Source organism: Molothrus aeneus, chromosome 1 (assembly GCF_037042795.1).
Source record: "Molothrus aeneus isolate 106 chromosome 1, BPBGC_Maene_1.0, whole genome shotgun sequence".
Classification (NCBI taxonomy): domain Eukaryota; kingdom Metazoa; phylum Chordata; class Aves; order Passeriformes; family Icteridae; genus Molothrus; species Molothrus aeneus.
Genome location: NC_089646.1, coordinates 8026798 through 8040086, shown reverse-complemented (window position 1 = coordinate 8040086; position 13289 = coordinate 8026798). Strand labels below are relative to the sequence as shown.

The window sequence follows — 13289 nt, the reverse complement described above, 5'->3', positions numbered from 1 at the left end:
CATAGAGTGTTCTTGGATTACTGGGTGTTAAAAAAAATTAAAAATTAAACAATGTTTATGTTCTGTTTGCCTAAATTAATGTGTTCCAGCTGGCTTTTCACCATGAAAAATAAGTGAAATAGTTTCTCCCTGCATGGGTTTTGGACACTGATGGCAAGTGAGTGCTCTGCAAACCTCTCCTACCTTGGTGCAGACCCCCGTGGTGGCATCACAGAGCGTCAGGATGGACACATTCTGGGCTCTGTTCAGCCAGTTCACTGCCACCTTGGTGCTGGTGGCCCATTTCACCATGGTGATGTAGTAGTCCCTGCAAACACACACACACAGAAAGCAGATCACAACGGTGCCCTCCTGAATTGCCACATGGCAGAGCAGCTGCTGCAGGCAAACAGGCCAGGAGAGAGCTGTGGTTTTAAAGAACATCATGTCCTGGTGTATCCAGGCTGCTTTGTGTATGGATTTCAACCCCTAAAAATGACATTTTTAGGACTGAGCAGGTGTTTTATCTGCCACTTCTGGAAGTTATTTTCAAAGAAGAGACGAATGCAGAGATAAAGAATCTTTCAAGCTATTCTGTCTTCCAAGAAGGATTGAACTGCCTGGAGCTACAAATTAATGCACAGGTGGAAAAGAAATTGCAAACCATTTCCATTCTGAGCACACTAAACTGAGCTGACTCAGACCCATCACTATCAATGGTTGGGTTCTTGACGCTTATGAAAAGCTGATGGCCTCTGAGCATGCTGGCTACACACCAAAGTGTCCAGGAGTGCTGTATTAAAAGACAAATAGTAAGAAGAATAGAGTTTGGAGTGACACAGGGTTTCTGTAAAGCAGATGCAGCTGGTTGCCATAAAGACATCAGCAGAGATAGTTTGCATGAGCAAAACCACCCTCCTACACTACCTGCACCATCTTATTGCTGGACATTTTCAGGTTGTGATGATACTTGGAGCAAACCATGGGTGTGGGCTGCACAGTCCTGTAATTGATATCTCCAGGAAAAGTCCCATGCAATAGTGAGGACTGCAACCACCTGGGCTGGGCAGGAAAATACAGGAATAAATTCACTGATGCTTGCCTTCTCAGAGCCAGGGCATGGTGCTACCAGATGTCCACCTCTGCAGCAATTCAGGGCTCCACCACTTCATTTGTTGGGCACAACTCTGGCTGAACTGCCAAAGCTGTGATGTTACAATAAATACTGCTGGGCCATGTAGGCCAAGACATCCTTAAAGTATAATAAGACTTTTTACAGCATACAGTCTATAAAAAATTTATTAGTTCATTTGTTTGCTATAAAATATGTATAAGGAATTGTTGCTCTCGTTGGAAATAATGCTCTGTGTCACTGGAGAGCCCTTTGTGTTCTGGCAAGAGCTCCTGCATGTACTGAAGAGAAAGGGCAAAAGCACAAAGGTCTGTTTGTCTAGAAAAATAACAAGCTGGAAATTGATTTTGTACTTTCCAGTAATATTTAGTGCCTGAAATTGGCTGCAGGGAAAAGGAACAAAAGGCCTCAATGCTTGCATCCACTGCACTGGGGGGAAGGATATGCCCAGGTGAGACAACAGCAGTCTGAAAATTTAGAGCCTGAAATAAAATTGTAATTTTACTCTTCATCAGCAACAGTGTAGGCCCTAAGAGGAAAAAAAAAAACAACACAGCAAAATTAAATTGTATAACTGTCTCTTCTTTCTCTCCAAAATGAACTGAGCAGATTCAGCCTCCCCAGAAAAGGAATGTGATTGTAGTACTTATTGTGGCTTGGAGCATTTCTTCTATAAATCCAATTTAAAGTTTCAAGGACATATATTCAATTTTTACATCCCTCTCACTGTTTGAACACAGGAGTCACAGTTCTTTCTCAGGAACTTTTGATTATTATTTTAGGTGAATCATGGTCTTCCCTACCACCCCAGAGAAGGGTATGGAGTCTCAATTCCCCTCTGAACCCTCTTCCAGTCATCAAGACCATGGATAACCCAGCCCACAGGTAACTGCAGATACCTGGATAGTCATTATTCTAGTTTTTGGGTAGTGGGGAGTCTTTAATTTCATTTACTTCCCTTCACATCTCTTCTATCGGACACCCAAGTTTTATGGTTCTCATTTTGCAGAGGAAAATGAGACAAGAATGTGTGATTCATTTCAGCTAATGTTCAACATCTGCTGCTCCTGCAGTTGCACTGGTTGAGCACCAGTGGAGAGAAATGGGAAATCAGTGCAATTCCCAAACCCTCTCTGCCTGACCTGTCCCACATTTTATGTGGAGCTGATTTAGGGGAGATCCTGTTTCTTCCACAGAACAAAATCTATCCTTGAGCACTGCATTTACAGACATCCACAGCACAGCAAAATGGAAGGGACACCTTGCTTGAGCCCTGCCAGGAAGGGTGAAGCCATCCTGAGTTTTGCAATGGACTTCCACATCCCAGTAAAGACATTTTTGGTTTGATTTGAATCATCTGAGACTGAGATAATTGTGCAGCAGACTCGTTCATGCCCCAGCTTTCCATGGCTGCTTCCTGGAGGCAGGAATCCCAAACATGAGGTGTGACTCTACAATATGAATATCTACAGTATGGCCAAAGTCACAAACAGCACAAAGAACAGACAGGGATTTATTACAGGCCAAGGGACAGGCAGCAGCCCAGCCCATGGTCCCTGGGCACAGACACTGCCTCACATCCAGACTGGAATTGTCTGAGTTTTTCCATTATTTATTTGTTTCTGGCCCATGCAAGGGCCAGTGAGGATTTCTGCACTTGAGGGAGATAACATAATCCCTCAATTTGCCACCTGAGATGCAAATATGAGAAATAAGCTGGGTGATGATCAAATTTTGACCATCTGCAGATGAAACTCTTGAGGTCCAGTAGTTTTCACCAAAATAAAAAATGCCTGTCAGGCACTGACTACTTTTCACCCTTCAATTTCAACCCCTTCCCTTCACTTTCTTTTTTTCACAGAAGAGCAGAGCATTGGAGAAAACTTGATAAAAATGTTCAGAATGAAAGATATTTAAAAAGGACAAGTGATCAATATTGTACATTTCCCCACCAAATATGTTTTCCCATCATCAGCTTTGCTTGTTTTTTTTTTCTTTGTTATTTTATTTTATTTTATTTTATTTTATTTTATTTTATTTTATTTTATTTTTTGTTTTAACTGAAAAATATCCAATTTCTGTGGAAAATTTCTGGCTTCTTTCAATTTTGAAAGAAAAAAGGCCGTGGCATATCTCCACCTTATTCTCAGCTTTATTAATTGCACTAAATCACTTTGCTCCAGATAAAAAGAACACGAAATACCACTCTGTCCTTATATCATCTGCACTGAGCACACTGAAATGCTTCAGCTAGGATGTGTCTGCTGGAAGATCCTTATCACCAGCTTCCCCTGCTTTCTTGAGACTCCCTTCTGTAACTGAATGTACAGTACATCCCTCTTGCCTATTTTAATAACATTTTATCACACTAATCTTCTCATTTCAGAAAACATATGCATAATGAAAATACACCCCTATTGCTCTGGCAGCACTACTTCTATCATCCCTAGAGATGAGAGATGGCAATTGCCATGGTTTTGATGAAATATACAGGCACTAATTAATTATGATGTATTTTGCATCATTTTGCAATATTGATTGCAACTAAATAAATTATGGCCACCCATAACCATATAGAACAAATTTATGAACAACACTTGGATCCTGCAGTCAGAAATTATTGCTGTAATTAAAACCTTTCTGAGTCTCTCTGTTTACAGAGAATGCTACCAAAAGAGAAATTATATTGTTCAGGAGCCACCATTCTGTTACTGTGATGGGGATACTGTGATCCTGAATTCCCACCGGCTGTACACAGGTCTGAACTTGTATTTTTGAAAGGCAAATACCCATTTGATTTGGCCACAGGTCATACATCTTCTTTTGCATACATGTGTTTGGATTATTTCAAAGTTACTCAGTGTAAGTCTGTTATAATATAGCATTCTATAAAATACATGTAAATAGACAAGTAAATGGGGGAAAAAAAGCAGATTTACACAAAATGAAACTTTTTGATAGCAGCACAGAAAGGCCCAGGGTTAAAAACTGCAAAATTATCTTGAAAAAACCCCAAGGGAACTGAGGCCAGCATTGAAGGGTGAGAAAGCACCTACCTCATTCTCTGATCATCTGGGGGAGTCATTTCCAGGTCATGAGTGGGTCCATTCAGACCAATCACGTGCAAAGAAATAGTTGGATTTTCCATTCCAGCCTGGATTTTAGAAAAGAATAAATTACCATATCATACCATCATACCCTATCATCAACCACAGAATGGTTTTGATTTATTGCATCTGCATGGGTTATGAAAAGCATTCCCATTGACCAGGATATGGATTGGACTGCTGTGATCTTTCACAGGGAGTTTGCAAATCTAGGGATGTGGTACAGAGGTGTGGAGAGGCTGGCAGGCACAAAAAAAGGGGCAATTTTACTCAGGACACTTCTAACCTTAGTAAAAAACCCTACTTTTCATGGCAGCTAGAAATTTTGCTATTTCCTGCACCTTTTGACAAAAGATTGTCTAATAGCATGATGGTTGATATAGTGAAATACTGATCCATTTAGTACTGTAGGAAAGGGCATCTCCTGCTGAACCATTGATTTCCACAAAACCTGCATATTTGTGGGTATCTCTCCTGCTAAAGTATGCTCCAATTTGAACCAGCATGTCAGGTCTTAGGCAACCAGTGCTTAAAGCAAGAAACCCAGAAGGAATGAGTGCAGCAGACCCCCCTGTGCTGCTTTTAGAGCAGGAAATGGCAGCAATACCAGCAGCAGTGAGTCTGTGCTGCTGGAGAGCTGTGCCAGTGCTGTGCACTCCCTGCAGGTCTGCAGTCAAGGGCAGATTGGCTCTTAAGTCTTTTTCTGTCTTTCAGGCACAGCAAACCTCTAAAACCACTGTCTCCTCTGACATCAGGCTGTCCTGGATATTCTAAGTCCAAATACTACATTTTCCTTCTATACAAAAGTGAATGTATGCAAATATAGAATATATGTATATATGTGTCTGTCTATCTATCTATCTGTCTACCATCTATTATCTATATCTATCTATCTGTCTATCTCTATCTGTTATCTATCAATCATCTATATCTATCTGTCATTATCTATCTATTATCTATCTATCTATCCATCTAATCTATCAATAAAAAAAATCTAAATAGAGAAATGCATCTAAATATAGAAACATGTCTAAATATAGAAACATATCCAAACACAGAAATAAAGAAATTCCAAGCCCTCAGACACCAACAAACCCATCCTGGAGACAAACCCACAGCTAACATTCAGCTTCCACCTGTTCCAACATGGAAGCACAATTGCTTTTTTTGTGTGTAAAAAGCAAGGATTTTTAAATTTTATTTTCATTGTATATAGAGTTACTAATTCTCACAGAACCAGGAAAGTGCAATTTTACAAATGCAGCTAAAGAATGTGCTAAATGCACATTTGCTGAGGAACAGCTGATCTGTTTATTTTCATTGCTTCTGAGTGTGCATTATTAGTTTCCTGTCTGAGCCTACTGGAAATAAACAATTATTTCTTTCTGATAGAGCAGCAGGAATTATATTTTTATTTTCCCTTACCTTTGGATAACGATATGTTTTAACAGTAGGGTAAAGGATGCCTGTATATATTGGGATCTCCATGGTGGGGACTCTGGAGGCATTAATTGTTGCATATGCCAACCTGGTGCCATCAGGAGACCACCAATGAGCAATGTGAGTCTTCAAGATCTCCTCTAATTAAAAAAAAAGAGAGAGAGAACAGAAAAGAAAAGGCTATTAGAGGTAAATTACTAGTTAGCAATAATGAAAGAGTGCAGATACGAAAATCCCAGTCTAATCACAGCACAGGGAGGATGCCACAGGAATGTCAATCAAAAATACTCATCAAATTATGCCACATACACAAATGAGCACAATTGATAACAATTACTCTGTATTTATAGGTTATTAGGCTTAATTACCTTTGCTGAAGAAACACCCAATTATTCATATTAGTACACACACTCATGGCAGCATAAAAGGCACTGCTGCTCCTGCCATGTGTCCTGCACATCATTAGGGTTCACAACATCAGACTAGACACATGTCAATCAATTTAAACAGTGTTTATACAAGTGCTTCAGCAACAATTTAAATATTCCTAAGTTTGGTTGCCAGTTGGGAATAAATAAATATAGAAATTTTCTGTAACTTATGAAAGGCTGGAACTTCAAGATGCCAGGCCATAGAGTCTGTGCCTTGGATACCATCTTGACTTTTATCCCTGTTTCATTTCTTAAATCACTTTTGCAAGGCAATTTGCCATAAGTAGCCAGGATTAGAGACTGATCCTTTATACCACTGAAATTTGGGATTTTTGAGATTTCAGTAATATAATTACCAATGAAAAGGTGCTCAGAAAAATGCAAATGCAAACATGTCAGAGTTCAATCATGTAAGGAGAAAACAATATTGCCATCATGTGAAATTATTTTTAAGACTGCCAGAACCTAGTTCTTATTAAATTCAAATTCAAATTTAAATAGCTGCTTATTTCTAATAATTTTCATGTAATTGAATGTCCTTCATTGTAAAGATGAGTTCATCTTACAGATCTGCAGAAAAGCTATAAAATTCACTCTTGATCCAAAGTGTCTCCAGTAAATGACATTTGGAAGACATTAACTTGGCTTTTTAAACCTCCCATTTTGTGAAAGACAATAATGTAATACATTTTCATTAAGAGGCTTAATATCATGTGAGTCATTCCTATTTAAACCACCAGAAGGGCTTGCATATGCTGTACAGATTGATGGGCAGGAAGATGGGTCCCATTACTTTCATGTGAGAATAAAAATTAGAGAGGCTACCGAGTGTTTCTAAGCCTTCACCATGAAGTCCTGCTGCACAGGTCCAAGCAGCCCCAATATCTGCTGCCATCACTGGTTATTGGAAAAAGGGGTGAGGATTTTCTGAGTTCAGACCCACCAGGTTTGTACAGCACCCTCTGATGACCCCCCAGTCCAACCAGGATGTCCCTCAAGTCTGAAGAGTAAAAACTCACCAGACACTGTTTAATTAAAAAAAAAAAAAATTGGATGGGCAATCCTTGGAGAACAGACAATTATATCCATCACAGGGTAAATAAACACTTTGTTAATCAAGACTTGCATATGGCTTGGAATAAAACTCAAGGTAACATCAGAAAGGGTGCAAGGGAAAGCTCATCCTCTATACATATGGTTTTCAGAAATAACAAATTAATTAATCAATTCTTAATGGCAGCAGAGAAGTGGGGTTTTCGAAAGATATTTAGGAAGTTACAAATGTTTCATGGGAAAGCACATCTGGCAAATTTGCTTTGCTGCATTGTCCCACCTGTTATATGTACATTTAAAAGATTCTGCTTTTGACTTTTATATTGGTTTCCCATTAAAGAGATAATGAAGAGCATAAAGGAAAAGGAGTAAAGATGGATGGCACATGAATCATTGACATTTTAACATTAATTAGGAATGACTTTATTCAGCAAACATTTTCTCCGGGATCTCAGACTTAATGAAGCAGTTCTGCTGAAGGTCACATACCCAGAAAGGTTTTAGTGCAGGTTTTGTGGTCCTCTGTTAATGAGATTTAATTGAGTGAACCTTTGCCTTGAAACAAAGCCAGGACCTTACTGTTATTAGAGAGATCAGTTAGTATTAGCAAACCAGAGAACAGTCTCATGGACTACAGAATGGATTAGTACCAGAAAGTTCTTTCAGCTGAAAGAAAAAATGATTTGCAATTTGCTCTTGTAGACAGTTTATTCATTGTGTTTGCATCTAGCACATGCTCTGAAAATCAGTTTCATTCAAAACGGCTGAGATTTTCTAAAGTTAGTTCAGATCCTGCCTCATGTGTGAAAAAACAGATTCTCCTTATACACTAAAGCCCCCTAACATATTTGGATCATGACCTGACTAAGAGCATGAGGCGACAATTGATCAAAACTTTTGCCCTCTTCCCCGGAGTTTGCAGTCACTGAGTGCCTCATGATGCCAGGATGCTGTGAGTGAGCTGCTGATATTCCTCACAGTCAGATCCTGCTGGCTTGGTCTCTTTCTTTCTCCACAGTTTTGCCTGCCAGCCACAACAAAGCATGCAAACTTGAAAAATAATGAGAATAAAGCGTGTGGCTGCCATAGCTGAACAAAGGCTGCTCAGAATTGCTGGCTGGCTTCAAGCACAGGGTTTGAGACAAGTTGTTCCATCTCAGCACATTTAGTAATGAATCACTCTGAAACAGCTGGATGACCCTGCTCTTGAGTGGTGACTCTTCAGTGGGGACATGTATTGGCCAGTGATGTGTTTGTGCTCAGGGAATGTTACAGGATGTGTGATTTAATCCTTCTTTTTCTAGTTGAGTATGGCTCAATTGAATGATCATTTCAAATGTGTGAAACCAAGAGTCTTCTAAGTTGCCAGACCCTCAGGAAGAGAATTTGAAGTCCTAGGTCAGAGTATGTTCAGTGACAACTGGGCATATATCCCTCTTAGGGACTTCAATGTCATTGGAGGAGAACAGCAGCTGGAGGAAATACCAGAGGTGTGATGAGAGGAATGCTCCCTTGTCAGGGTACCTGTTGCTGATTCCCTGGCTTCTGGGACTCTGGCTGGCCCTCCCAGGGGGAGACCCTTCTGGAGTGGTTTTGTGTCAGGAAAGAGAGACACAATGGATTTTTTTGGTCTTCAGGTTCTTGTTTATTGTGATCTTATCTGGAGTTTTGCACGCTGTCCACACCAGGCTCAGCACACTGGAGAAGCACCGCAAAAATGGCCAACAATCTCTTGTCCCATGGTCTTTTAAAGCTAAATTATCCAATTAAGAACTGACACCTGGATTATTTCCCTTTTTAACCCAATAACTGATCCCTAAAAGCCTGCAATGTGGACTTTTCCACCCAATTACAAAATGCCACCCAAACCCCTGAAGAAGGAAGAAGAAGCATGAGGAAGAAACCCAGGATGACACCCTGTGCCCTTCATCTTGCTGCCATCCACAACATACTAAAAATCCTAAAACCCAAATTTCCCACCTAAGTGATAGATACACTACTGATACACCTACACTACTCTGTACAATCTACATCACACCCTAGTGGATTCTGGTCTATTCTAGAGTTTAGGAAACTTTCTCCATGAATGAGGGTCAAAGTCAGTGCTACCCTCAGGGTCAGAGCACCCCAGAGCAGACAAATATTCCCAGTGCCCTGGGTTTCCACACTCCCTGAGCTGAATTCAAGGCTGCTGCACTTGTGCATTATGTGGGTGGCTGTCTTTGGGATCAAGACCTGGGCAATACCCAGAGTGAACCAGGCTGCCCAAAGAGGGAGTGCTGTATCTTCTGAAGGATGTGTTTCCTGCACCATCAGGGAGCAGAAGGAGAAGTCCCTCGTGGTGGTTCTCAGCTGCCAAGTAACAGGCTGTGGTTAATATGGGATTGGATGTAGCATTTGGCTATGATACCATGTGGGTAATCCCTGGAAAGAATATGAACAGTGGATCAGAAGTTGGGTGGACATTTCTAGTAGGTCTGTCATCAAAAATTAGCCCAGCATGTGTAAAATTAAGCAGGCACCCAGATTGTTTCAAACTGCAATTTAATTCCAGCAGCACTTGTAAGAGCAGTGAAATGGGAGACTTTTATCTCACTTCAGGTAACAAACTTCTCAAGGAATCACAGCAGATGAATCTGGAAGAGACCCCACAAATCCTCTGGCTCATTCCTCCATGGATAATATCCACCCCAATCCTGTAAACATCAACACAAGTGGATTTTGCTATTCCTTTTGATACTTGTATAGCAGCTTTAGCCATAGAACTCAAACATTTATAATTATCATGTCCACCTCTGTCCAAGCATTGAACAGTCCAGTGAAGTGCATTCAGACCTCTGAATTCCTTGGTAGACTCAAGGCAGGGAAAAGCACCAGGCCTTTATCTTATGCCACCTCTGTGGCAACCAGCAGGTTCTGGACAAAAAACCCTGTTGTATGCACCACATTTGTAAATCCACTGAGATGGTTTTAATGTTCTGAACCATAATCTGCCACTGGGGCATTTCTAAAGACATTTCCATGACAAATCCACTTCCCAGGCTTGCACAGAGCCTTAGACTGGCAGAGTTCCTCTTTGTTGATAAACACATACATGTAAATGGCCATGGAGGTTTCTTCATGCTTTTCTAAAATCCAGATAGTTCTGCAGCCTTTGTCCATCCTGAGCCATACTTGTGAATTTTGCCTTTCTGCTGAGGGTGGCAAAGTTCTGGCTTGCTGTTTGGAAAAGATGAAGCCTTCACCAGTGACTGGCTGAAAAATCCATTGGTAGCTTAGGGATTGCTTCCAATGATATCAGGAGAAAAAACTGATAAAAAAGATAACTTACAAGTAAAAAAAAACAAACCAAAACACCTTTTCCTGGGCCTTCTTGTTAGAAGACACAAATAACTTGTAATTTTTAAGTGTGAGTTAACAAAAAGAGAGACTTGCACAAGAAGACAAAGATGCTTGGCCAGGCCAATACTCTGACAGTCTAACCTGTACCTTTGCCACTGTTTTCTATCTCTAAAAATAAAATAAATTAAGAAATCGAAGATATCAGCAATTTAAGGTTCAAAAGCTCTCAGGACTAGTGTTATTTATTGCTGATTTGGTAAACTACAGCAATTCTGGGGAGCATAACCAATGGTTCTGTTTGTGTGATGTATTGTAGCTGATGCTGAGATTGTGAAGTATTTGGTGTGCTGAAGACATTTTGCTGTTTTATTAAAACTGTTAATAAAAAGGAATTTCAAGCAAAATGAAATTAAAGCCTGACATAAAGCCTGTGGTTTACATTGGGAAAGAAAGCTCAAAAGAAATTGTCAGTAGGATGCATCAAAAGAACATGAGAGGAAGAGAGATCAGAGAACAGCAAGAGGGTCTAGGAAAGGAGAAAACAAAGATTTCTGAGATAGTGAAAGCCCAAGGGTTCTCATAGAAACATCAAATAAATACAAATGCTTATTTGACAGCTGCCATCTGTTTTAAAATCAATTACTAGATCATCTCAAAGCACCAACCACACGTCCAAATCAATTACTATTGTAGAGTGGAACGCAAGTATTTTTAGCCAGTTAGGGAGAATTTATTGTTCATATTCTCCTTTACTGACATGTGTTTCAGGGATGGCTGTGGAAAATGACCTTTTATTCTATGCAACCAAATTTTTCTCTCAGTTGCTGTAGAGTAGGTCTACACTGACTTCCACTACATCATTGTAATAGATATAAAATGAGTGCAAAAAAGTAGTTATGTGTATGCAAATAGTATAAAACTGTTTTAGATTACCATACCCAATCTACATTTTCCTGTGTTGACATTATTTTGTGCTGATGTCAGCACGGCTGCACTGCTGCACTATTGATTTCAGAGCAATTAATCCTCTTTCACAGTTGTCTAATTGAGCCAGGTGGAAAAAAAAATTGCAATTTTGCAGGGTTGCTGAACAATTCAACAACCTTTTGTAGAAAATATAAAAATTTATGTGGCTGAGGTCAAGCTATGGGCTCAGCCCAATTCCACAGTTCCTGACACCGAGATTAGCTTCGCTGGTGCTGATAACACCAAGGGCTGGGTTTGATCCCTGTGCAGGCCACTTTGAACTCAATGATCTTTGTGGGTCCCTTCCAACTCAGAATATTCTGTGAATCTGTATGCAAACAGCAACCCCTTTCAAGCTGCTCATGCTCTTGTCCAAGAGATCCTTAAGAAAAATGAGCTGCAATGCTGCCAGAGATCCTTAGGAAAAACAAGCTGCAATGCTCACCCCTGTGACCCTTTATTCCTACCCAGAGCACAGAGTCTCCTCTGCCACTGACAGGCAACAAGCTTAGAAAGAATAGACTATTTCTTGAGGATGTGTTTTAGAGAGCACTTTAGAAATACCAAATCCTTGATCCAAAATCTCATGGTGGAAGGTGAGCAGCTCCTGTGTGTTTGGCAGCCATGAGAGGGTGGCAGCCCCTCATCTCAGGGAAAGGAGCCCAGCCAGGAGTTCTGCATCTCCTCAAGCACAGGGAAGGTGAGAGCTGCAAGTGTCATTAGCTCCTCTTAGCCACCTGGTTTAATTGCTTGGACAGAGGTTGTTTTCTGCTCAGAATGTTGTGTTGAGACAGCAGGAGAGGGTTTGGCCAGTGCTTTTGCCTCCCTGGTTGCCAGATGCTGAGGGCCAGCAGAGAAGCTCATTTCAGCAGGGTGGTTCATGCTGGGCACTGAGGAAAACAACTCTTCTGTGTGGTCAGCAGGATCATATCTTGTCTCCACATCTCTGATGGACCCCAGAGCTGCTGTGCAGCCTGAGCCAAGCCCAGGCTTGGCAAATGTCAGAACCCAGGAAATTCCTCTGGCTGCCTTGGAGGACTTGAGATGCTGACAGGTGGCTTGGAGACCTTGGCACAGAGTCAAAAACACCTGTGCCTTCAATTTTAGCCCTTGGAAAAAACAATTTCCAACTTTATATGAGGACTCACAAGCCACAAAAGTGTAAGTAGAATGATAGCTAGTTTGTTACAAGATAGAAAAGTAGCATTTTGAATTTTTAGAATGGGGGTTCAGAAGCCAAGATGGAGGGATTTGGGTGTGCCTTGTCCTTCTTTCTTCTTCTTAGCCTCCATCTTCTGGGTGATGTTGACACTTTTAGATTGGTTTAGAGTAGAAACACACTGTCTAACATAGGTAATATGTATTGGAAAGTTATTGTAAATAATTTACATGTAGTTTTTAGTATAAAACTAAAGTGTGCCTCAACCCAACCTGCTGGACAGACCTCAGCGGGTCGGAGAAAGAATATTATAATAGCAAATAAACAACTTTGAAAACCAGAACAGAAGAGTCCTGACTCCTTCAGCTTCCAGGCTGGGAAAAGAGACTCTCTAACACATCTTGGGGTCATCCTGACCACAGAGACTCCGAGAGGCAAACAGGCAAACCCCACTCAATGTGGACACAAATGGGCTGTGGTCCACCTGCACTGCTGTGAGAGGGATGTGTGTGACCGTGTTCACAGGGGTCTGAGGATGAGGGAAGAGATGAGGATCTGACTCCATGTTTCAGAAGGCTGATTTATTATTTTATGATATATATTATACTAAAACTATACTAAAAGAATAGAAGAAAGGATTTCATCAGAAGGCTAGCTAAGAATAGAAAAGGGAAGAATGA

The 13289-nt window shown here is 40.7% G+C and overlaps 1 protein-coding gene across 4 annotated transcripts in view; it reads right to left on the bottom strand.

The window, feature by feature from the left end:
* DPP6 (dipeptidyl peptidase like 6) overlaps positions 1-13289 on the bottom strand; it is a 561667-nt gene that overhangs the window by 49508 nt on the left and 498870 nt on the right. For all 4 annotated transcript variants that reach the window (XM_066551025.1, XM_066551034.1, XM_066551004.1 and 1 more), the window contains exons 9-11: positions 5644-5798; positions 4168-4265; positions 184-307 (exon numbers count right to left, since the gene is read on the bottom strand). In XM_066551025.1, the coding sequence (XP_066407122.1) occupies positions 184-307; positions 4168-4265; positions 5644-5798 (377 nt within the window). The remainder of the gene's footprint in view (positions 1-183; positions 308-4167; positions 4266-5643; positions 5799-13289) is intronic.